Source organism: Phaenicophaeus curvirostris, chromosome 1 (genome assembly GCF_032191515.1).
Source record: "Phaenicophaeus curvirostris isolate KB17595 chromosome 1, BPBGC_Pcur_1.0, whole genome shotgun sequence".
Classification (NCBI taxonomy): Eukaryota; Metazoa; Chordata; class Aves; order Cuculiformes; family Cuculidae; genus Phaenicophaeus; species Phaenicophaeus curvirostris.
The window spans coordinates 180,089,888-180,114,612 of record NC_091392.1 but is presented as its reverse complement, the minus strand read 5'-3'; the positions used below and the strand labels follow the sequence as shown (position 1 = coordinate 180,114,612).

General features: G+C 45.4%; 2 protein-coding genes across 3 annotated transcripts; both read right to left on the bottom strand.

The window, feature by feature from the left end:
* Positions 1 to 6,607: 6,607 nt before the first annotated feature.
* Positions 6,608 to 10,766, bottom strand: KCNRG (potassium channel regulator). Its single transcript, XM_069881555.1, has 2 exons — positions 8,895 to 10,766; positions 6,608 to 6,953 (listed from the first exon to the last, which is right to left on the bottom strand). The coding sequence occupies exons 1-2, from the start codon at positions 9,467 to 9,469 to the stop codon at positions 6,701 to 6,703; spliced, it is 828 nt and encodes a 275-aa protein (XP_069737656.1). The 5' UTR covers positions 9,470 to 10,766; the 3' UTR covers positions 6,608 to 6,700.
* Positions 10,767 to 10,859: 93 nt separating this feature from the next.
* TRIM13 (tripartite motif containing 13) lies at positions 10,860 to 24,159 on the bottom strand. 2 transcript variants are annotated; one of them, XM_069881470.1, is made up of 2 exons: positions 23,996 to 24,155; positions 10,860 to 12,301 (listed from the first exon to the last, which is right to left on the bottom strand). In XM_069881470.1, the coding sequence occupies exons 1-2, from the start codon at positions 24,041 to 24,043 to the stop codon at positions 11,069 to 11,071; spliced, it is 1,281 nt and encodes a 426-aa protein (XP_069737571.1). In that variant the 5' UTR covers positions 24,044 to 24,155; the 3' UTR covers positions 10,860 to 11,068. The 2 variants fall into 2 exon arrangements, with proteins under 2 accessions (XP_069737571.1, XP_069737568.1); XM_069881467.1 differs by having other exon boundaries at positions 10,861 to 12,301; positions 23,798 to 24,159.
* Between the last annotated feature and the right edge of the window lie 566 nt (positions 24,160 to 24,725).

Genomic DNA, 24,725 nt, shown 5'->3' with positions numbered 1-24,725 from the left:
AAAATCGGTTTGAAATTATTTAGTAAAGGGGAAACTTCATAGTACTATGGCCAGCACCGAGACATCAGCCTTTTTTAGTCTATGGTATCGATGTCAATAGCTTTATATAAACTTCCATTCTTAATCAGTTACACAATCTTATTAGCACTGATTGCAGAACCTGCAAGAACACAGTGACTCCATTTCCTAAAAGGACAAAAACCCTCATGAATTGTTGTATTGAAATCAATACCTAAAGAACAGGAAGGAATTTCACGTCAGGCTCTCTCCTTCCTGCAATCGGCACATTACTGAACCATCTGGGTGGTAAATAAATGACACATCCCCACAAGAGATAAGGAGGACCTGAAAGAATTTCCCATTGTGCGAAGAAGCAGACAAAATGTAACTTAAAATCACAAAAACGTGATCAATCGCTAAGGAAGGCAGTCAACATGGTGCAAGAACAGGGGGATGGAAAAGTGTGGTGTCTCTATCCTGTTGGATATCCAACAGGCACAAGCCTCTATTGGTAAAGCCCTGGACAGTCTTGAATACAAGATGAAATCCAACTATAAAGGAGAGAAAAGTGATTAAAGTAGGAAATATAAGACAAATTACGTGGTGTCTTTAAACCATCTGCCTTTTGCATGTCCAGCAAGTCTATCTAGGACAAATTGAGTGGCTTCACTGTTCTGGCCGTCTGCTTGTGTGTTAAAAAGCGGGAGAGCTCACTGCTCGCCCTAAGTGAGCAAGAGGGCTGCCCCCCAGCAGTCGCTTTCCAGCATCTCAGGCAGTGGAACAGTTTACACATTTTTGCTGAATCCAAGGAAGAATAAAAAGGCAAACACAGCATTAAGTTTACTGAAATCAGCAGATTTTGCACCTTCCCATGAAAAAAGGAATTCTCTTGAGAAAGCTGGCAATGACTTGAAGTGGATCATGTCAGGGATCACAAGTTCCAACTTCACTGGAAAAAAATATCTTCAGTGTTTCAAAATCCCATTCGTATTTAATAAAAAATAGTTAGATGTGAGCCATCAGAGCTCCTGGTTCTGTTGTATGTAAAAGCATGACCACGCCACCTACAATGCGCTCCCAGTCCAGCAGAGATCGTGTTGCGAGATACTAGAGCTGACTGCCTGCCAAGATCTGGGTGAAAGTACTCAGTTTAACACACAATCTGGTTTTGACCAGAAGGCTTCTAAAATCACTCAGACTTATAGCTAATCTGGGCTCCCATCAGCCGAGTTCACTTTGCTGGCACAGCCAATACCTTTTAGCAGCAACGCAGCAGTGTGAACTGCTCTGCTGCTGCTGACATACCACGCAAGCTGCTCTGCTGCACCCCTGCCTCTTTGGGACCTCAGAAGGGAAATTATTTGCCACTGCTTCTTAATAACTGCCTCAGCGCCTGCAGGATACGCTGCACATGGCTCCAAAGAGGGCGCAGAAAAATGACGACCCTGGTTTGACAACACTTTACAGTAACATAAATAACCTTGCAAGGTGGGGGGCAGCAGCTACCCAGGCCAGCTGAAGAGCCTCCTAGTTCAATTGATGCTGTTTTTATATTCATCTGCAAACAAATGTACTTTTACCCCTTCCTCTGTGATTCCTGCCCTTCAGTTGTAGCTTGAAGCTCTGCCATCACTGCTTTTGAGTTTTGTATAATGAAATCTGTCAACGTGCTATTCTTTGAGGAATCAGCTTAATACAAAATCATCTTCAATAAAAAGTCTTGGTTATCTTACTGATTATTTTTTGCAGGACGGAACACTCAGACCCTTTCACCAAATTTCTGTTGCGTTATTGACACACACACACTCCCAAACTTGTCAAAGCAACTATCAGTTCAAAAAAACCCACCCCCAAAGCCCTGTACTAGAGTCTTGTCATGTTCCCTGCTTGTGCACAAGCAATGGAATGTGACACACCTTGTCTCAGTGCAGTGCTGAGTGAGAACAAAGCCTAGAAGATTCTCAGGGGATTCTCAGAGCCATGCAAGGTCAAGGTAGAGCATGTGTGGTTAGTTACAGGACAGGAACTTGCACTGCTGTATTTTCCCAGCACCAAAATATTAGGTTCATAGAATGATATTGGTGCTAAATAAAAATTAGCCCATGAAGGGGACCAGAAGGTGTTCATCAGTAGCCCATCATCGGTCATTACTGAAATGGTCCTACAGAACATTTATTTTGCCAAAGCCAGGCAGCATGAGTGGTGAAGCAGGGTAATGCTGGTGATGAGAGGGTTGAGCATCTATGGGTAAAAATCAGTGGAACATCCAATAAGGCAGATATGGTGGTGGGAGTCTGCTGGGAGAAGTCCCACCATCGCTGGCCCTTGTTCTTGTGGAGGAATTCAACTTGCCAAGTGTCTGCTGGAAGTACAATACAGCAGAAAGGAAACAGTCTAGGAGGTTCCTGGAGTGCGTGGAAGACAACTTCCTGACACAACTGGTGAGTGAACCGACTAGGGAAGGTGCCCCGCTGGACCTGCTCTTCGTGAACAGAGAAGGCCTTGTGGGGGATGTGATGGTGAGAGGATGCCTGGGGCAAAGCGATCATGAGGTGGTAGAATTCCCAGTTTGAGGAGAAGTAAGGAGCAAAATGGCCACCATGGACTTCCAGAGGGCAGACTTTGGACTGTTCAGAAGGCTGGTTGATAAAGTTCCATGGGAGACGTTCCTTAAGAGCAAGGAAGCCCAAGAGGGTTGGATGCTCTCCAAGAAGGAAATCCTGGTGGTGCAAGAGCAGGGGATCCCCATGAGCCAAAAAATGAGCCAATGGGGAAGAAAACCAGCTTGGCTGAGCAGAGATCTGTAGGTGGATCTCAGAAAAAAGAGGAAAGTCTGTGAGATTTGGAAGAAGGGGCAGGCACCTCAGGAGGACTACAAGGATGAAGTGAGATCATGCAGATGGAAAATCAGAAGGGTTAAAGCTCAACTAGAACTTAAATTGTCCAGTTCTGTGAAAGATGATTAAAAGTGTTTCTACAAATGTATCAACAACATAAGGAGGGCCAAGGAGAACCTCCATTCTTTACTGGATGCAGGGGGGACATTACTGACAAAGAATGAGGATAACGCTGACGTACTCAATTCCTTCTTTGCCTCATTCTTTAACAGTAGGATAAGATGTTCTCCGGGTACTCAGCCTGCTGAGCCGGAAGACAGGGATGAAGAGCAGAACAAAGCTCCAATGATCCAAGAGGAAATGGTTGAAGACCTGCTCAGGCAATTAGAGATTCACAAGTCTATGGGGCCAGAGGGGATCCACCCAAGAGTATTGAGGGAGCTGGGGGAAGGGCTCACCAAATCCCTTTCCATCATCTACCAGCAGTCCTGGCTGAATGGAGGCTGGCTGATGTTATGCCCATTTACAAGAAGGGTTGGAGGGAGCATCTGGGAAACTACAGGACTGTCAGTCTGACCTCAGCACCGGGGAAGATCATGGAGAGGTCTTGAGTGCTATCACACAGCACACAGGATGACCGGGTGATCAGGCCCAGTCAGCAGGGGTTTATGAAAGGCAGGTCCTGCCAAACTAGCCTGATCACCTTCTATGATGAGGCGACCCACTTAATGGGAAAGGCTGTGGATATGCTGTACCTGGACTTCAGTAAAGCCTTTGACATAGTTTCTCACAGCATTCTGCTTGAGAAACTGGCTTCCACTGGCCTGGACAGGCGCACACTCTCCTGGGTAAAAAACTGTCTGGATGGCTGGGTCCAAAGCATCGTGTTAAATGGAGTTAAATCTAGTTAGAGGCTGGTCACAAATGGTGTCCCCCAGGGCTCAGTGCTGGCTCCAGTCCTGTTCAATATCTTTGTCAATGACCTAGATGAGGGAATTGAGTGCACCCTTAGCAAGTGTGTGCATGACACAAAGCTGAGTGGAAGTGTCAATCTGCTTGAGAATAGGGAGGCTCCACAGGGGGATCTGAACAGGCTGGATCGATGGGCTGAGGCTAGCGGGATGAGGGGCAACAAGGCCAAGTGCAGAGTTCTGCGCTTGGGACACAACAGCCCTGTGCAGTGCTACAGGCTTGGAGAAGAGTGGCTAGAAAGCTGCTCAGAAGAGAAGGACCTGGGAGTGTTGGTTGACAGTGGCTGAATATGAGCCAGCAGTGTGCCCAGGTGGCCGAGAAGGCCAATGGCATCTGCCTGAAAGGAGGTTGCAGACGTAGGTGTTGGTCTCTTCTCCCAAGTAACAGGTGATGGGACAAGAGGGAATGGCATACAGCTGCATCAGGGGAAGTTTAGATTGGACATTGGGAAAAATTTCTTCACAGAAAGGGTTATCAAGCACTTTCACAGGCTGCCCAGGGAGGTGGTTGAGTCACCATCCCTGGAGGTGTTTAAAAGGCTGGTAGATGAGGTGCCTGGGGACATGATTTAGTAGGAATGGTTGGACTCAATGATCTCAAAGGTCTTTTCCAAACAAACGATTCTATGATTCTTTGAACTCCAGGGCTTTTAAAATATGAAAATATTTCATATTTTCTTTCACTTTGAAAAAAAAAGAAATCCAAACTTCAGTGTTCAGAGTGGCTGCTACAGCAATGAAAATAAACTAACTTCTGTGGTAAAAGAGCCTGGTTTTGTTACTAGAAGGGGTCCAGAAACTCAACTCACTTCATTTACACTTCTGTTATCAGCAGTCATTTCAATATGCCTCCTATTTTCTCCTTTCCCTCTAACAAGTTGTCATTTTCACCTTGTGTTTCTTCCTGTCGTTGGGAATTCTCTTCATGAATAATATTCCCAGTCACTGACTCACTCAACACCTCTCACGGGTTTCAGCTTTATCCCTTGTTGAGGTGTGGGAATTTTTTGGAAAGTCAGTACACGTCCCTCAAAATAAACTTGGAAAACAAGGAGCGGTGTCTTTGTAGCAGAGCAGCTGGTTGGGAGAGCCGTCCCACATGTCACCCCAACGCCGCCATCCACAGCCTGGCCTCCAAGTCCACCAGACATGCCTTCTGGCACAGGAGGGCTTCAGAGAACCATCCAACAGCCCAGGCTGGGAAGGACCTTGAAAGATCATCTGGTCCAACCTTTCTTGGGAGCCCAGGTGAGATTATCTTGCACTCTGTCCAACTGGATCATCGCCAGCCATGGGGGAGATTAGTCCCACCATCACATTATTCTCAACCCAGAAGGCTCCAAGAGGAACTCATTGTTGCTGCTGAACTTCTGAATTTGTATCAAGCTAAAACCCACTACAGTAGGAACAAAAGACTGGAGCTGATTCTTTCAGAGCTGGTTGGGCTGTCTTGGCCTGGGGAAAGGCTGTGGAGGAAGCTCTTTGTCCCTGCTCACTGCAGGGGGGTTGGTCTAGATGACCTTCATGATCCCTTCCAACCCAAACCATTTTATGAAAAGAAAACAGATGTCCAATAGCGTCATCAGCAGCTTGGGAAGATCCATTTCATGGAAACTCCTAAGGGCAAGAAGCAGACCAGTGATTCCCACCACCGGTCCTCACTTTTAACTGCTGCAAATAAAGCAATAAATTACCATTTTAAAGCTAATGAGAAGCTAGATGCAATTAGTCAGCCAAGGAAGCCCCCGTGAGTTCTACTTGGCTCTTTGTAATGTTGGAACGATGGTGTTTTATCAACAACCAAAGTCAGAATCAAATAACGAGTTCTTGAAGTTATTGCTATCTTCTTTCCCTGTCTTGAAGGGAGGGCAAAAGATTCTTAATTTATAAGGCCTTGTTAATTTACCTCTCCACGTACCTGAGCTAAATTTGGTATTTTCACAAGGCATTGTACAGAGTTAACAGTCCCAAGGCTTTAAATGCCACTTCTGGCAAGCCTTCCTCCTAAATACATTTTGCAATTAACAAGCATTAAAAAACCCTTCGTACTGTTTTGTTTACACTGGTGCTCACTCTTCCCTCCAAAGGAGCATTTATCACATTTTCATTCTTTTTGTGGTCAGAGCTCTAAAAATTAACTGACCCTTTGTTCACAAAGACCTTTGTCATTTATTTCTCAGCACTGAAGAGCAGCTTAAGGCCTTCGGAGTGGGAAGAGAGGACAGAGTACTCTGCAAGAGATGATAACACATTATTTATTGGACACTAGTGGTGGCTTCCCAAAGCTTCTCATGTCTGGAGCCACAGAGCAATAGGATTTGGGGTGTCCCTTATGTCACTTCCAGCTCACGCAAGGAGTATTAGCATTAAATGTATCTTTTGAAAGTAGAAGCAATTACTCGAGTTCCTCCTCCAGCCAACTTCTCCAAACTGTGCGGATGACATTTGTGTCAAGCTGCTATTTCTTCATCTATTCTCACATATTTAAAATCTACTTACAGATCAGCACAGAAAATCTAGAAAGATTTTCTAGAAGGAATGGCTGATTTTTTGCAAGTTCTGACAGTGGACAGGAACGGTTGGACTCAATGATCTTTTCCAACCAAGTGATTCTATGATCCTATAAACTTTAGTTACAGAGAAAAAAAACAAAAATAACCTTTGAATATGCTGGGATCTGGTCCACAAAACCCATACTGACTCTGTGGCTCTCCTTTTAGAGTTGAAGAGGGTGGAGTGGTAAAAGGCAGGAAAGGGATTTTTTTCTAAATACTTAAAAACAAAAAAAAATATTGTTTGTTTGTAACTTCCCTCAATAGTTTCAAACAAAAAAAAAGGCCACTAGTGCTGACACACCCTCCTTCCACCTTCAAAAGACGAAAGGAAAAGGCTTTATTTCCCTTTCTGTGCTTGGGTTCTCGTTGCCCCCGAGGCCCCGGACTTCCCTGGGGTTTGGTGCACGTCGAGGGCCAGGCCTGCGGGGCTCTTCGTCCTTTCAAAAGTGTAACATTCCACCTTTTCCTCACTGGAGACTGTCCTGGTGCTTATGAGGCGAAATCCATCTTTGAGTAACGTGTCGAGCAAGAGGCCTAGCACATTGGTACCGTTAATCAGCTTTCTGTTATCAGGCTTTATGGAAACATACCTAAAACCAGAAAAAAAACCCTAGTTACAATGCATTCTAATTACTTATTGAAGGATGGAATCAATATTTTTTAAAACAATTTAAAGGTTCTGAATATTCTTTTCCTCCTTTGAGGACAGTTTAAGTCTTTCCCTCGTTATAAGAACAGCAATTCTCAGCCTGTCTAGTCCCATGGTGGAGACAATGCACTTCTCTCTCATCCCGACACCAAGACTTGATTTCTTAAGGAACAGCTACGACAACCTCCATCTCATTTCATTCCACAAAGGAGAGGAGAATGCACGCTCCAAAGAGCGCTGCAACAGCTTTCCAGGTTAAGAGGAGATGATGGAAAGGACAGAGAAGCCACGTTCACCCCCACAGCAACACTCCATTACACACGAACTCTCTTAGAAACAGTGACATTTATTGCAAAGTTACCTTGTACAGCAAGTTTTGTGGAACAAGTACACAAATCATTTTCACATCGCCTCAAATGATTTTACTTGATATAAAGTACAGTTTAAGAGGAAAAGAAGTCAGGTAAAAATACTATTACAAAACACCGATGTTGACAGGGGTGAAACTGTTCCATAGGCTGCAGAAAGTACACCAAAGGGTCATGGGAAGCACAAAAAAAGGCAAAAGAGTCCATGGCACCACAAGGACCAAGTCAACAGAAATTCAGCAGGCAACATAATCAAATTCGACTTATGTCACTACTCAAGGTAAGCTTTCCTATTGATCTGCAAAGGAAAATTTTTACCGAGTCTGAAGAAATAAAGGACAGAATCAGGAATATTTTTCCCATTATTTAAGTTGCCATAATCTACTCAACCAATTGTTAGTCCATTAAAATTAGTGATACGTTATAAAACGAGGGGTTGGTGTATAAATGTAGGCTGCTTTGCAAATGCAAGGTAGTTTTTCTTCTACTTGCTCAGCTAAAGAAAGTTAGAAGATAAACATTTTGTTTAATAACCAAAGGACTGCTGTGTTGATTCACAGATTTAGATAGAGAAAAATCCTCTTGGAAATACTTAAATGAAATTTCCATCGAATTCCAGATGTTCCAACAGCCACAGAGAACAAATTAGGTTGCATTTTCTTATGCAGTAAGAATGTGTCTCCATACAATAGAGGTATCTAGCAAGAGCTTCTTTAAAAAATGTGAGTTGTCATTAGAATACGATACTGCTATCACAAAAATCACCAATATACAGTAATCTTAATAAAAACAGAACCTGGCTCTGAATTCAAAGAAAAGCCACTCTGTAACACATAGTAAATAATCTACCCCTTCTCCCTCCCCTCCCACTAAAAGGCTCTACAAAGGGTTTCCTGTCCCTGAATTACAATCTCAGCTCCACTGGTGCTCAGCCAACTCTGTTTAGCTATTCTTTTCACCCTCTTTTCAACATGAAAGTCTTTTGGACCATGAACTAGTGGAGATTTTAGATTTCTCCAGGACCTTACTACTTATTTATTTTGCTTCCTTTGCTTCATTTTACCTTCTGTTTTTCCAGCTTTCTAGAAGGTCACCAATGTCATGAAATGAAAGCTTGCGGAGCAAGCAAGGAGAAAAGGACAGAAAAAGAGAAAGACCCACAGAATTCAAAACCAAACATAGAGAACAGTATTTTAGAAAGCTGAAGAACAGGCAAATCCATGTCACAAAAATTACAGGTGTCCCTGCCCATGGCAGGGGTGTAGGGAGGAACTAGATGGTCTTTAAGGTCCCTTCCAACCCAAACTATTCTATGATTCTAAATTAAACTGGAAATTTCGCAAATGGAAAAAGATAACACTAAACTAGCAGAAAGAAGGGAACAAATTGCTTCTCTTTCAGACAGCTCTCCAACAACTTCTTTACAAGGAGCTCTGCTATCACGTAGCGTGTCCTTCATGAACTAGAAATCACACAGACATTTCCATAATGAGAATTAACACTAGGGAGAGTACCTGGTCACAAACTGGTCACCAGCATAGTCAGAACCACAGCGAAGAACCATGTCATGATGAGAAGGCCTTTCCAAAGGATGTGGAACGAGTGGCTTCTGAGAAAGAAAAGGGCTGTTCCAGCTCTGTCCTGACTGCTGCCCTGTAAACACAGTGATCTGTTCAGCTAGCGTCTCAACAGTGGTACTGCAGGAACCAAAGATCCGGAAAAAGGCCTGCATCTCTTGGAGAGAAAAACGCACTTCCAAGATCTCCATCCTTGGTTTCAGCAAGTGTTCCTGGCTCAGGAGGTCAGCCAGAGGGTAAAGCCCGTAGAATTCTGCTTCTCTCTGCAGCCTCTGATAGTCTGAGAAATCAGTAGGTAAGGAGACCTGGAGAGTCCTTAAGAAGTCCATGACGTAACTAAATAAAGTTCCATCTCTGTCCACAAAAACCTCTCCTTTCACCAGCTTGAATTCTCTGTCATCATCATTCAACATCCGTGCTAGCCTGGACTCAGGGAACTGCTGCAAGGTAGAAGCCCGGGTTACAAACCTCATGCCTCCTACGTTGAGAACAACAACCTCTTGGCTACTCATTGCTATCTCAGCCACTTAAGGACTGTAACTCTCTGATTTACGTGTTTGTGACTTGATCTTTCCTAAACTGCGAGTCATCTGCCGCTGCGAGGACCACTCAGTGCTTTTAGCAAGTGTTTGGAGTGAAGTGTGGAGCGGCAACAGGCTTCCCGGGCAACGAAGATGTAAATATCATGTACAATAGTTTTGTTTGCAGGGTTTGGTTGCCTGGAAACTTTGATTCTTGGAATTTAATGTTTGATTTTTGAAATGAACAGCTTGCAAGGACTACTGGAAGACAGTGAACTGACCGTCACAACTTATTAAATCTTGAGAGAGGCCAACAAACATCCCTGAAGTACAGCAAGCCTTACGTTTGTTTCCCAGAAATGTCAACTAAATGCTTCCATTCTATATATTGCTGTTCACTGGACCACTGCAAAAAAGAGGTTAGATGTGCTTCAAGCAATATATTTCAGTTTCGTATGCTCTTAAAGAAGGGAACTTCAGAGTACTCAAGCTTACAGTTCACTTTAAATCACTGTTATCCGATAGCCAAGTCAATGCACTCAGAAAACCCAACTAATCCCTGAAACCAGTTACATGAAAATATGGTAACAGGAGAGCTTATGTATGTCCCAGTGCCAAAGCACTTCTGAACACCAACGACATCCATGCTCTTATCGCATTAGGCACTCTGTTCCAAGGAATCATCCTATCACTTCTCCTGGCTTTTGGAATTACTGTCTGGAGGGACAGAGAGAGCAGAGAGAAACAGCTCTACCTGCCACCTTTGTAGGGCCAGAGCAAAGCTGCCTCGCCATGGCTGGCCTGTGCATGCCCTTCGCCGCACTGAACTGTTTACATTAAGGCCCCTTTTTAGGAACGTGTGGCTTCAGAGAAACGTGTATCTAACAAGACAGCTCAGATACTCCAACAATTTGATGCTGGAAAAGCAAACTGCAAAGTACGTGCAACCTGCACAGTATGTACCATCTTGCAGCTCGTTCTTCTCTTGCCAACTTCAGCTGATTTCTTTTTACCCCTAGAATTTATGCTTGCCCTGAAGATATATTTCTGTATAGAGAGTGTAAACAATAACCAGTATCTACAGTAATCTGAATGCACAGCATAATTACAACATTTGGTTATCCAAAAAGTACATCCTCAAATAGAAGATGGTTCCAGAAGGTGAACGATGCACTCTGCACTTTGCAGTCCTCAACAAGCCTCTCGCTACAGCGCTCTCTTCAGTCACAACTATTCCTCGTGTTTACAGGCCCCTTCCCAATTAGGAAAAAAGCTTTTTTAACTATAACCTTTCAGAAAGTGACACTTATCTTATTCAACAATTACATTAACATTAATTAAATACACAGTTTGACTCTATATTCTGTAGGAAAAGTGATTGACAGTGAGTAATATTCCCATAAACACCACTGAAAGAAGAATCCAGAAACACTGTGTTTTTCAAAGCCCCACTTTATCTCCCAGTTTCTTTTGGAAACGCTTTGAATCTTCAAGCGTTTTCACTGGATGTCTTAAAAGAACAATTAATTTTACGAAGTTCTATGTTTTCTTCACCAGCTCCCTCCTAGTTCCTACATTTCAGCAGGGCCTTCACAACAGTTTGTATTTGCACACAAACTGTGCGACATTATCCAGTACGACTAACGTATAGTTTTTACACTTTTCTCTTAGAAGTGAGGCTCCATCTGTCATTTGTTCCCAGTAGAAGACTGCGTGATCTGCTATCTCTACCGTATCTGCCAAATAGGACAAGCCAATTGTAAAGAACTGAGATTTCCAACACTGGAGATTGTCAACGACTGACTCCACAAAGGACATTCTGGTGACGGCAAGAATAAGCAAACAAATAAGAGAGGTCATTATAAATCTGCGCGAAAAGACTGAGGGAATCTTGAATTTAAGGGTGTTGTTTTCCTGAGGCAAGGAAAGTTTGTCCACATCAACTAGTCTTATTCCATTCCACTGGCTGGTATCAAAGTTCTTCATTGTAGGGCTGATGTCCACAGTGGAACAAGGTAAAGGGGTTTCTTTGAGCACCTTGATTTTTTCCCTGAACTCCTGCATCTGTTGCAGAAATATAATGGGTTCAGACACATCTTTGAAGGCCTCTGCGATGTTAAAAGCCATCCGTTGCTCTTGCAGAATCGTGTTCAGTTTATTGATTTCCGGATCGTAGGCCTGCATCACTGCAAGCTTCATGGTCTCAAAGTCAGAGAGGATCTCATTCCGTTTCTGCTCCAGTGTGTGCTGCAGCTTCTCAAAGAACTCCTTCACTTTGTCCGAATCTTTGGTCAGCATCTGCAGGGCTTTCCTCTTACTGGTTTCTAAGGTATCCAGCCGAGAGAGGGCATCTCCACAACGCCAAGTTTCAAAGCCCTGAAACAGGGTTTCAAAAGCCCGCTTCTCCTGGGAATAAGCTTCTTCGATAGAACAGAACACGTGCTTTGTGTGGTCACCTCGCGTGGCACAAACCCCACAGATGAGCTGCATGTCTGTCCGGCAAAAAATGTTAAGGGGTTGCCCGCTGTGCACTTTGCACACGGGCATTTTCGGAGCTACTTTGATTTTGTTGTACTTCTCCACGATACCTTTCAGGGAGTAGTTGACTTGCAAGCTGTTGACTCCAGTAACGGGAGTTTCCTTCCTGCACGTGGGGCATTTGAAAGGGGATGGCCTCCAAAGCACATTCCGCACATTTCCTTCAAGAATTCCTTCCAGACACTTCCTGCAGAAATTGTGTGAACAGGGCAGGACTCGAGGATCGTCAAACAGGCTACAGCAAATGGGACAGGTGAGATCTTCCTCAAGGAGCTCCATCATATCCTAGGAAAGAGAAGAAAGATGGTAACAGAACTTCTAGAATTTATTTCTCCTCCAAGGAAACCATGCAAAAACTGATCTCCATCCCAGGCAGCTCAGGAAGAAAAGGATCTACTTTTTTCTCAAGTATCCTTAAGACGCAGCCACCGCTGCAATCTTGCGACCAGCTCATTTTGCTGTGGTATTTGGCCACCAGATGGCAGGCGCAAGAATGACTGGGTGTCCAGGCAGAACCAAGTTTGGATTCTTGGTTAGAATGCAGGTAAAGAAGGTTTGCCAAGCCCAGAAAGGACTTTGAACAAAAATAAATCATGTACTCATAGTAACAGTTCAAGACTTACACCCTTCTTGTCTGTGCAATACCCAGACAGTGATTTTTCACAAAAGATTACCCAGCTAGTAAGCCCTGCTAAGATGAATTACTCTGCTTGCTCAACTCATCCAAATCTTACAGTTTCAAAACCCACACACCACTACTGTAAGAAGGCAATATTAAAGGTGACCAAAAAAACCCAGCTTCACAACTTCAGCTACAGGTGTGGGTCTTCGCTCCACCTGACAAAACAAAGGGGAGTCACCACCCACTTAAAAAGCTCGCTTTTCTCTTACTCCTGAAATATTTGTAAATAACCAAGTGAATGTGCTACCCCTGAGCTACTCAACACAAAGAATATTTCAAAGAACAACTCCCCATAATCCTCAATAATTCATCATGAAACAAAACTGTTAACCATTTTCACTCATCTGCAATCTCTATTTCCAATTCCGTTCTCACAGCATTCACGCCTCAGCAATTTCTTTTTGTGGACAGGACCTAAGGGAAGAGGATTTATTACGTGCTCCTTTGCACTGGAAAGTCTCAGAAGGGACCCAGCACACCACCCTCCCAGTGCCTCTAACACAAGCCAAGTTCTCAGATGCAGACACCTTGTGATTTACAGCACACCGTAAGAAAACAAACAGCAAATAAAGACCAAAACGGGTGACGGTTTGTATTAGCCAAACCTCTCCAACACTTTAGTTTGGAGCTATAATTAGAAAGGTGCTTCCCTTGCAAAAATGCCTTCCCGATTATACAACACGTATTCATACAGGTATGTAACAAAATTCCTTTTACAAATTAAAAGATAGATCACACAAAAGAGCATCAAAGTAGTCCTGTAACAGTAAGACATACGAATGAGCTCTTTTAATTAGTTTTGACGTTATTACTAAGGTTCCTGTCCCCTCAAAGGAATAAAAAGGGGCAAACAGAGGAGCCACAGCGAAAGTTGCAAGATCCATGCTGTACAGGATAAGAAGAGCAGTAAAATCAACACCAAAGCAAAGACAACTGCAGGGAAGAAAGGCAAAGTCAGTTCTCAGGTTCTTTAACAAGAGGACACATAAAGTGCCAGCAAGGCTTCACAGTAAAAGAGCCATTCTTGAGAGGAATAAGCAAACCGCCCATGCTTCACGAGTGCTGAAGAGGAGGGGTATTTCCCCAAGCTTGTTTGCATAAGGAGAGTTTGAAAAAGTTGCCAGCTTTTCCTCTCATCCTCAGGACTAAGGTCACTAGGCAGAAGAAGGCACCATTACAGCTACGGACAAAGCCCCAGAGAAAATGTCTAATGACTCCATTCGCCACCTAAGGTTTCCTGTAAGACCACAGACCCCATTCGGAAACTTCCCTTTCTGTGACAAGTAATTTTGAAGGACCTCTCAGTGCCAGACCAGTCAAGGTTTCTCTTCCATCCTCTTCCTACTGCTAAAACTACTGCTAAAAAGAAACGGATGACAGGAATAGGATGCTTTTGTGCTGCCCATAGTCTTGAGTCTTCCTCTTTATGAATCATCCCCTCTTTCCAACTTGTACTCATAGCTTTCAGCCATAACAGTAGCACAAAGATCAGTTCTGTTCGTGTGTTAAGAGGATAATAATTATGAAACTAAAATGACAGTTCTCCATCTTTCAGTAAATGGAAATTCACAGTCCAGAAAAAAATTTACTCTGGTCCATCTCCCTTACTAGGGAGGATTTTACTTCTTAGTCAGGGATCTCTGCACGCCTGACAGTGAGGATGGGAAAGCGCTGCACAAAGTGCTTACTACAACACACTCCATCAAAATTGCAGGACAAACATTGAAGGCTTTCAAGCCCCTAAAAATACAAACATACATACACAAAATGGCTTCATGATCCAAATTAAACTGTCCTGGTGCACACAATCCCACTTAGCCAATTGAATAATTACGCTCTATAAATATAAGTGAATTTTAAAACCATTACTTGACAACATTAAAACTCCAGGATTTTAAAAGAAGAAATGGGCAAGCCTAAGAGCTTTTACCCTCCACTCTTGCCACACCAGCAACACCAAACCAAAAATACTGACAGCCTTTATGCCTATTTGGGACAGGGGAATTTCTGCCTCCTTCAGGATATTAATTTGCCTGTGGCTTGAAACATCCCTTTGTATTAGCAACATTTCTATTTCTCCATTGGGAATTTCTCTGTGTAAGTTCTGATCCAGGTCTGGATGGCCCTAGAATTCAAAGGCCCAAGAGGAACAGTGGTTTCTTCTTTCACCTGAGCTCCATAAACTCTCTGGGTACAAACCCAGCAGATGTCACCCATCAGAAAAAGCAGCTTGCACAGTTCTGTCATTAGGAAGAAGAATGGCAAAACAAATTAAACCATAAATGCAAAGACCAACCACAGTAGCTTTTTCCCACGCTCCAGAGAGAAATCCGTTGAGCATGCTTTTCAGCACAGAAGTTGAGTTTATCAGCCAGCAGCAAGCTGAAAGCAAACCCAAAATTCCACTAAGCTTCAAACAAAACAAAAAGACAACTCTTGAGTTACAAGTTTCCATGAGTGGCGCGTAAGCACTCTAAATAAAGCCTGACCCAGTCAAGTTGCGTTTCCACAAGCAGCTGAGCGAGTCAGGAGAGGTCTCCATCTTACTTCTTTTGCAAGGGCCCCAGTCCTTATCAAGACCCCTGTGAGCACTGCCATCAGCCTTCTGCCAGGCTGGCGTGTTGAACCAGCCCAAGAAAGGGTGCAGCACAGATAAGGCAGGAGGGAGGGAGACAGGAGCTCCTCCTTCCAGCAGCAACGGATTTTCACTCACCCTGTCCAGGAAATGCAACCTAAGGGTGAGTGTAGACATTTTAACAAGGAAGGATTCCTGACTGATGAGAAGCTCAACATGAGCTGGCAATGTGTGCTCGCAGCCCAAAAGGCTGACCATATCTGGGCTGCATCAAAAGAAGCGTGGCTGGCAGGTTGAGGGAGGTGATTCTGCCCCTCTATTCCTCTCCTGGAGTATTGTGTCCAGGTCTGGAATCCTCAATGTAAGAAGGATATGGAGCTGTTGGAACGGGTCCAGAAGAGGGCTACAAAGATGGTCAGAGGGCTGAAGCATCTCCCATACGAGGACAGGCTGAGTTGGGCTTGTTCAGCCTGGAGAAGAGATGGCTCCAAGGAGATCTTATAGCGACCTCCCAGTACCTGAAGGGGCTACAAGAAAGCTGGGGAGAGACTGTTCACAAAGGCTTGTAGTGACAGGATCAGGGGCAATGGGTATAAACTGGAGAGGGGCAGATTTAGACTAGACATAAGGAAAAATTTCTACACTATGAGAGTGGTGAGGCACTGGCACAGGTTGCCCAGGGAAGCTGTGGCACAGCCAGGCCTGGTAGGGGCCAGCTGCCTCTGCTGCCCAGGGTCTCTCCACATGTCTCCATTGCATTTGCTCTCTATGGGCTGCCCTTGCTCCTCATCTAGAGGTGTGCAGGGCCAGGTTGGATGAGGCTTTGAGCAACCTGATCTAGTGGGAGGTGTCCCTGCCCATGCCAGGGTGGGTGGAATTGGGTGATCTTTCAACCCAAACCATCCCCCCACTATTGGGGAGGGACTGTTTACAAAAGCTTGTAGTCATAGGACTAGGGGCAATGACTATAAACTGGAGAGGGGCAGATTTAGACTAGACATAAGGAAGAATTTCTACACTATGAGAGTGGTGAGGCACTGGCACAGGTTGCCCAGGGAAACTGTGGCTGCCCCATCCCTGGAGGTGTTCAAGGCCAGGTTGGATGGGGCCTTGGGCAGCCTGGGCTGGTGGGAGGTGTCCCTGCCCATGGCAGGGGGGTTGGAACTGCATGATCTTTAAGGTCCCTTCCAGCCCAAACCATACTATGCTTCTATGACTGACCTCCAGGTGCCGCAGGTCTTCAGGCAACCAAAAAAACCTAAGGAGAGCGACACCACCCCCCCACCCCCCGCCCAGGGGCCGCTCTGCCTCCACTGCTGGTGCCCCCGGGGAGACCCGGACACCCCCAAACACCAGGCTGCCGTCCTCCCTGGAACCAAACACGCGGCTCCTGCCCCCCCTCCGGCACCAGGCTGCCCCCCAACACGAAGCTCCTGCCCCCCACCCGGTCCCGGCCCCCGCGGCCCCTCTCCCCTCACCGCTGGCGGCCCCGGCCCCTCCTCCCGGCCGCGGCGCAGGCTCATCCCGCCCCGCGATCGCCGGCCCCGGGGCCAAGGGGCAGCGGGCGGTGCTTGGCCGCTCGGGCGCCGCCTCCCGAGGGCGTCGGCTGCAAAACCAGCGCCGGCTCGGCCGCACCGGGGAGCGGGGTCGGGTGGGTGTTCGGCGGAGGCTCCTTCTCCGGCTCTGCCTTCTCTCCCCAGGGAGGCCCGGGCACGGCTTCGGGCACGGCTCATCCCGAGGAGGACACTCAAGAGCACTACGAACAAGGCTCCGCATGGCTTAGCTCCTTCCGTATCTTCACTGCTGTGACTGTGACCCGCCAGGCCCTGCCCCACCCCAGCCGGGCACCATCCCACCCACACACCCGCTCAGGCCGCTCAGGCCGAGGCGCAGCCCCACATGCCCATCCTGCTGAGGAGCTTCAACCGAATCTCATAGAATCGCTTGCCCAGAAAAGACCCTTGAGATCATCAAGCCCGACCGTACCTGTCCGCTACTAAACCAGATCCTTGAACACTTCATCTACCTGTCTTTTCAACACCTCCAGGGATGGTGACTCCACCACTTCCCTGGGCAGCTTGGTCCAGTGCCTACAAACCCCTTCAGTGAAGAACTTTTTCCTGATGTCTAATCCGAACCTTCCCTGGAGCAGCTTGAGGCCATTTCTTCTTGTTCTATCATCTAACACTTGGGAGAAGAGACCAACACCCACCTCTCTACAACCACCTTTCAGATAATTGTAGATAGTGATAAGGTCTCTCCCCAGCCTCCTTTCCTCCAGGATAAACAACCCTGGATCCCCCAGTTGCCTCTCATAAGGCTTCTTCTCCAGACCCTTCACCACCTTTGTTGCTCTTCTCTGGATGTGGTTGGAAAAGACCTCTAAGGTCATTCAGTCCAACCATCTCCCCAACACCACCGTGACTACTAAATCATGTCCCACAGTGCCGTGCCTATGTGCTTTTTGAACACCTCTAGGGATGGGAACTGCACCACTTCCCAGGGCAGCCCGGTCCAATGCTTCACTGCTCTTTCAGTAAGATTTTTTTTCTAATCTCCAACCTAAACCTCCCCTGGTGCAACCTGAGGCCGTTCCCTCTCTTCCTGTCACTTGTTACTTGGTAGATGAGACCAGCATCCACCTCACTACAACGTCTTTTCAGGTAGTTGTAGACAGTGATAAGGTCTCCCCTCAGCCTCCTTTTCTCCAGGATAAACAACCCCAGTTCCCTCAGTTGCCTCTTGTAAGAGTTATCCTTCCAAAAGAATGGAGACACATTCCTGTTTGCTTTAGTGCTGTTTCTTTCTGGTGAGTCTGTTGGAGCATAGTGCAGGCTGGCAGCCCTATGCAGGACTCCTACAATAACAGCAAGTAGTTCTGGGGCAAGAGGGATCCTGCCCGGAGAATCCCCCGCTACCTGGGAGGACCCTCCAGTTGCGGGACGGTAAAACTGCACCTGGAAATGCAGAGAATCTTTGGGATGGTTATCTTTCCTTGCAGCCCTTCTCTTAGTTCTCAGGGAACATAACAGGTGGCACATCAAAGCCAAACTGAACTTGCTTTGGAGTTAGACTATGTGAAACACATCAAAAGCTGTTCCAAAACGCATGTACTCGAGTGTCCTGTACCCCTGTCCCTTCCTGCCGTTCCCTCAGGTCCTGTCATTGGTCACCTGAGAGAAGAGATCAGTTTCCTCTCCTCCCCTTGTGACGAAACAGTAAACTGCTATGAGGTCCTCCCTCAGTTTCCTCCAGACTGAAAAGACCAAGTGACTTCAGCCGCTCCTCATATGACTTCCCCTCTAGACCCTTCACCAACTTTGTGTTCCTCCTCTGGACACTCTCTGGTAGCTTGATATCCCTTTTTTTAAAAGGATTTTTGTTTTTAACATCGCAGGTTAGATCATGTTTCTATCAAATGAAGCTCCCTGGTGCACCTAACATCTTTCTTCCAGTTGTTTAGGAATCTGCATTTAAAAAGCCATTCAATATCACACTGAAGCAGTAGTTCTCCAATTTACTGCATTCAGAAGAGGAGAAGCACTCTTCTTCCTTACCTTCCCTCCTTCTGCCTCCATTCAAGCGGGGCTGCCCTCTCAGCTAGACTCAATGGGAATAGTTTCCAAGTCATTTATCTTTTCCAAGTGTAGCCCCCTTGTCTACATTTTCTCAACAGACATTTCATAGAATCATAGAATCACCAGGTTGGAAGAGACCCACTGGATCATCGAGTCCAACCATTCCTATCAAACACTAAACCATGCCCCTCAGCACCTTGTCCATCCATCCCTTAAACACCTCCAGGGAAGGTGACTTAACCACCTCCCTGGGCAGCCTCTGCCAGTGCCCAATGACCCTTTCTGTGAAATTTTTTTCCCTAATGTTCAGCCTAAACCTCTCCTGGGGGAGCTTGAGGCCATTTCCTCTTGTCCTGTCCCCTGTCACTTGGGAGAAGAGGCCAGCACCTCTTTATTCTAATAATCTTCTCTTTCATTTTATTGTTAAAGGTATTATCAACATGGCATTTTAGATTCCTTAGTCATTATGGTTCATATATGTCTCATATAATGTTTTTCCTGATACATTTTTGGAGTATATTTTACTCTCCATTAATTCTTCGGGCTAGCGTAAGCTTATTTGTCTCCTTATAAATTAAGAAGGAGCTGTATAGGCATCAGAGTGGTGACCTGCCCACCCGGGACATCTCCTCTTCATTAGGACCATCTCAAAATGATTTTGTCTCTCCCTACCTGGTCTTTCTTCTGCCAAAGATAAAAGCTTGAACTTCTGGGCAAATGCAGCATGGGATTTCAGTGCTTGGAGCATAGAGACCATGCCGAGGCAGCGTACTGTGGCTGTCCTGAGCACGAGCAAATACAGTGTGGGCGTTCTCGCTGTTTGATATTGTTGCACGCAACTGTTTTACACACATTAAGTTCATCTTTCTATACTATCTATCTGTATAAATGGCCTCGAGTTGCTCCAGGGGAGGTTTAGATTGGATAATAGGAAAAATTACTCCATCAAAAGGGTTATCAAGTTCTGAAACAAGGTGCCCAGGGGAGTGGTTGAGTCACCATCCTTGCAGGTATTTAGAAGAAGTGTAGATGTGGCATTTTGGGACATGGTTTAGTGGAGGACTTGGCAGTGTTATGTTTATAATTAGACTCAATGATCTTAAGGACCTTCTCCAACCTAAATGATTCTGTGGTTCTATCATTCAATGATTCTACAAGCATTTTGTAAATGCCTTTTTATTTAAATAGGTTTTTCAATAGCAGTTTGCTTATGAGCTTGCATTGCTGCATCTGAAAGCACAAAATGTCTTCTCGAAGCAGCATCAGAGGCCATTTGTTGATGCTTCAGAGAAAAGTTCTGACTGATGGAAAAGAGCATCAGTAGATCTGTGACAATATTTCCCTGTCTAATAAGGAAACAAACTCTAGGGAAACTGGGGCTCAAAGAAACAGCCCAGCTTGAAGGGAGGTGTAAGGATAAATGTTGCTTATCCATGGGAGGGTTGAAAATACAGGGGTAGGAGTTTGGAAGGAATTATAAAATAGTGACAACTTCCAGCTTTACAAGGCAAACACCGTGTTTGTTGTAAGATAATGGCACCTACTGTCATCTTTAAACTACAGAGAGGACCCAGATCCTGGCTCTTCATTATGACAGGAGACTTCTGAGACCGAAGCTGCACACTGTGGTTCAGTCAGTGACCTCAGAGCTGACTGCTACTGCTACACCTGGACCAGCTCTACCACCCTCAGCAGAGGCTTTACTGAGCTGATTCAACCCACTAAGCCAGCAGAACGCTATTCTCTTTTCTTTGCCTGGGTTAGTTTTCTGCTGATTCAATAAGCTAAACTAGTTCAGTGCAAAATCAGATAATCATCACGTCTAACATCAGAAGAGCGAGGAAAAGAGGACCAAGATTTTTCCTGTTCTGTGGAACCGAGCCATTAGTGTGACTCAAGCTGTAACCCTGAGGGGTAGATTCAGTGCTGGCGGGGAGGGGTGTAAGCCATGCTGAGACTGTGCTGCTGGCAAAAGAGATAATTCCATCCCTCTCCCTTCCCTTAGTCATGGTTTCCTGATGCCTCCTCTCCACTGGCTCTAACATTCATGCAGCCACATGTTAGGCTAGTTCCTCTTGCCAACAGAGCTGAAAGCCAACCCAGTTTAAAAAAAAAAAAAAGTAAAAAAGTTTTCACCAGGATCAGTTTTGGCAGCCAGTTGATCCAACAGCCGAAGAAATACCGATGCCAGGATGAGCCAGCAAGAGGGCTCATTTTGGTGGCAGCCTGGACTAACGTCAGCATAAACCCTACAGGATGTAGCTTCACAAATGCTTCCAGCCAGCTATTGCCAGTGCTGTTGCCAAAAGTAACACAGCCTTGCCCTTCACCCACACCGGCTGCTCATTCCAGGCATCTCCTGTGCTGGAGAAGATGTGTGACACAAAACTGATCGATAAAGGTGGCTGGAGTTAAAAGTATCTTCCTCCTGATCCCCCTTCCCCCCAGGTTTGTATTCCCCATCAGTAAGGCTTCTCTGAAGCCACGCTACCAAAGACCTGTCAGAGTGTAACTGTCTCCTAGGGTGAAACACCAAGGAAAGAGGTGAGTTGAGGGCATTTTCCAGTCTTATCCTTGGCTGCAAGCCTGCCTTTCACTTCCCACTGAAGGAGGTTAAGGCTTTCCATCCTGTGGCAGAGGTGTCAGAGTATATACAAAGTACACTCCGTTGTTGGGACAGTGACTTCTTGAAGCACGCTGCTTTATTCAGCTGTGCTGCGTGAGCATAGCCTCAAATGGACAGAGACGATCTAAGATGTGCTATGCAGTTGCTGTGGGGACCTAAATATGGAAATAAATCTGCAAGAGCTTTGATGCTGATAGCAGCTCAGTAAGAAGATGCTGTAAGACAACACAAATAAACTATTCAAAGCAGCTCCATGTATCAAACACCATTTTTGTGTATAGAAGTTTTATGACTATATCGTATCTGACTACATTTCTTTTCAATAGATACATCTGGACTCTATTAAACACTCCAAATGAGGGATCAGAGAAAGCAATTTCTTGTTATTGTTCCATAAAAGTTCCTTTTAATATGCATTGTAGAAATACCAGGCATTAATGATCCACGAAGGATTGTCAGCGACTGAAATGATCAACTGCCGTTTTGAGGACTGAATTTCAGACAGTGCCTTGATATCTGCAGGGTCTCCGATGACTGTTTTACCAGTACTGAAAAGCTCTGTAGTTTTACAAACAGAACTTTGACCCATATAGTAGTTAACACTTTGCCTGATTTTCCTGCGGGTTGGAGGGAGGGGGAAGGGAATTGATGATGAATTCAGTTCTCTCCTTAGCATAATCCCATTTATTTACAAAAAAATGTACAGCCACAGCCCATTTCCTTGTATGCAGAGGAAGCACATGGGAGGGAGTGCTATGCAGCAGTCCAAGTTTGCTGCTCTAGCCAGGATGCTTGCCCAGAAGAAGCTGTCCCTTGGCTTTTTCTCAGGGCCATGCACCACTGCTTCTCCCACTGTCTGCTGGCTCTCGTGTGGTGTTTCTGGTCCCAGACATGCACATAGGCAAACACAGCTGCGACCAATCTGTGCTCTTACTGCCGCATTCACAAGCAATCCCTGGAGAAATCTCTCTGACTTTCCCCAAATTAGTGCTTGCTCATACAAGTGAGCTCATCGTAGTGCTTGGCCATGTAGCCCTGTGCCATGGGCAGCGGTTTCTAGTTTTTAGCTACCTGATGCCATAAAAGAACTTAATTGTTCCTTCCTGAACGAAGCATGGCCAGCGTGCCTGTCAGTTTTAATGAGGTTTGTGATTGCCTATAGATCAAAGCTCTGCTCTGGTGGGTTTTGCTTATATTGCGTAAAGAGGAAAGAAGTGACCTCCAAAGTAAATAGAGCAACGAGGAACAAAATTAATTCTCATACACAATTTCTTCTATGATTTGGCAAGTGTCAGATTAACTGTATAAAACAGAAGACTTACTACAGAATGTTAATCCTCACAAGAACACGTTATAATGAAGATTTCAAAAGTACAGGCACAACCTGTTTTTCATCTGAGACCTTGCCTGTATCATCTTCCAAACCACAGGCCTGACCCTGGGAGTGGAAGGACTGCTTTCAATAAACAGACCTTGATTTTCCAGTCCTGCACCATCATTTACTCCTGTGCAAGTTGCCTGGAGACATTACTAAAGCCACTCCAGCATATTTAATAACTATTTTTTTTCATTAGCTTTTCACAGGTGTAAATGTTTCCACAAAGCTCGTGGCAATGGGGAAGCAAGTCCCAGCGATTTTCTCTAGCAGGGTGAAGAGGAATTATTTTTTCCGAGAACCGATTAGTCACATCATATTACGTGCTGTAACAATGGGAGAGAATTTGGCGATAGCAGGGAACCTTTCTGAAACATCCTTGTCTGCAGCCAATAGATCTACTTTGCAGGGCTAATGAGAGACAGTTGCATTTTGTGAATGAAGCTCTGAGCCAGAGAACAGAACAAGCCAATAACCGTTGCCATCTTTCAGCAGACCCAAGTCCACCTGCATTTGCGAAACCGATGGGACTCGTTCTTCTAACATGGCTCCCAGACAAAATATCTCAGTTGCTACTGTTCAAGGAAAAAAGTTAAGACCCTGTAAGCAACAAACATGTTTAGGCATGCTGAGCATAATTTTGTTTCCAGTGTGGGAGGGTCTGAAGTACTTGGCCTCTCCAGTGAAAGAAATGCACATTCAAGAAAGGCAGAAGCTGAATTAACCCTTCATTACCAAGCACAATTATACCTCTGAAGATCAGAGCCCAGATCTTAATTTCCTTGGGGCAGTTCTTTGTGCAATGTTCAAATATGCGCTAAGCAGGCTGACAAGCACATTTACAAATATAGCACTACCCTGCTGGAATTGCTCTCCTCAGCCTCCAAGAAGGGCATATGAACTAGCCATGTTTCTTACCAGCTGCCCGGCTGACTTCTGCCTTACTTCTACTGGACCAACGTTATCTGCTTGATTTTGTCCGCTGCTGGAGCCTTCGCTCAGGGCACGTGCACATCTTTGCTGCTGTTTCTGCATGACCCATGGTGGCATCGAGCTGTCGCCAGCAGTGGTCAGAGCATTCCGCAGACGGGCTCCGCACCTGGTAGGAGACAGAGTGGGCACACGGATGAAAGCTGCACTGACCTTAGTCCCCCGAGGCTTCCTGCCTACTGAGCACATCGGCACTGGCATCGGTCTGCTCCAAAGCAACTTCTCCAAGCTGTGGCATGCACTCTACCCGACAAGTGCTGCTATCTGCCAGCCTGGAAAACCAGCTTGTCAAGTTGAGAAAGTAGTGGAGCAGAAAGCTGGCAGCAAGGCAGGGCCAACCACCGCTCCCCAAAGCCCCATCCCCTTCAGTCCAGTTCATTTGGCAATGCTGACTTCGTGTGGCGAGATGTGTTTGTATTCCCATTGCTCATTTGGGGGAAAAAAGGACTTACTGGAGGGAAAGGACTTCCCCAGAGGGAAAAATGGGGTGGAGAGTCATTTGGAGGTCGAGCCTCTTTCCAAGGTTTTTGTGTATTTCTTTAACTATATCAACATCTGTCATTTAACATTTACTGTAAACAAACCCACAGTGTGTGATGGACAATAAAAATCCCACAGTAACTTAAATGGGACTATATATATGAACAATAAACTACCAATGAGAATGGTGATGCCCTCCACACAAAATAAATAACCACCAGTTTCCACCTGATATTTACTTCTTACAAGTTCAAGACTAATCCCATTTGGCATGCTTTAAGGAAGTGAGCTCTTGACCTCAAATGTTTATGGGCTGTAACAGTAAGTCCAATAAAAGAAAGGAAACATATCTTAAAGCTGCTCTTAAAATCAGATTGGTTCTAGGCAAAATTTTGAGACAGAT

Excerpts from the sequence above, each read along its gene's own strand:
- KCNRG (XM_069881555.1), bottom strand. The coding sequence starts at position 9,469 with ATGAGTAGCCAAGAGGTTGTTGTTCTCAACGTAGGAGGCATGAGGTTT. Across the intron at positions 6,954-8,894 it reads GGTGACCAGTTTGTGACCAG|GTATGTTTCCATAAAGCCTG; the intron begins GTACTCTCCCTA and ends TTCTGGTTTTAG.
- TRIM13 (XM_069881467.1), bottom strand. The coding sequence starts at position 24,043 with ATGCCAGTGCCGATGTGCTCAGTAGGCAGGAAGCCTCGGGGGACTAAG. Across the intron at positions 12,302-23,797 it reads ATAACGTTGGTCCAGTAGAA|GATATGATGGAGCTCCTTGA; the intron begins GTAAGGCAGAAG and ends TCTCTTTCCTAG.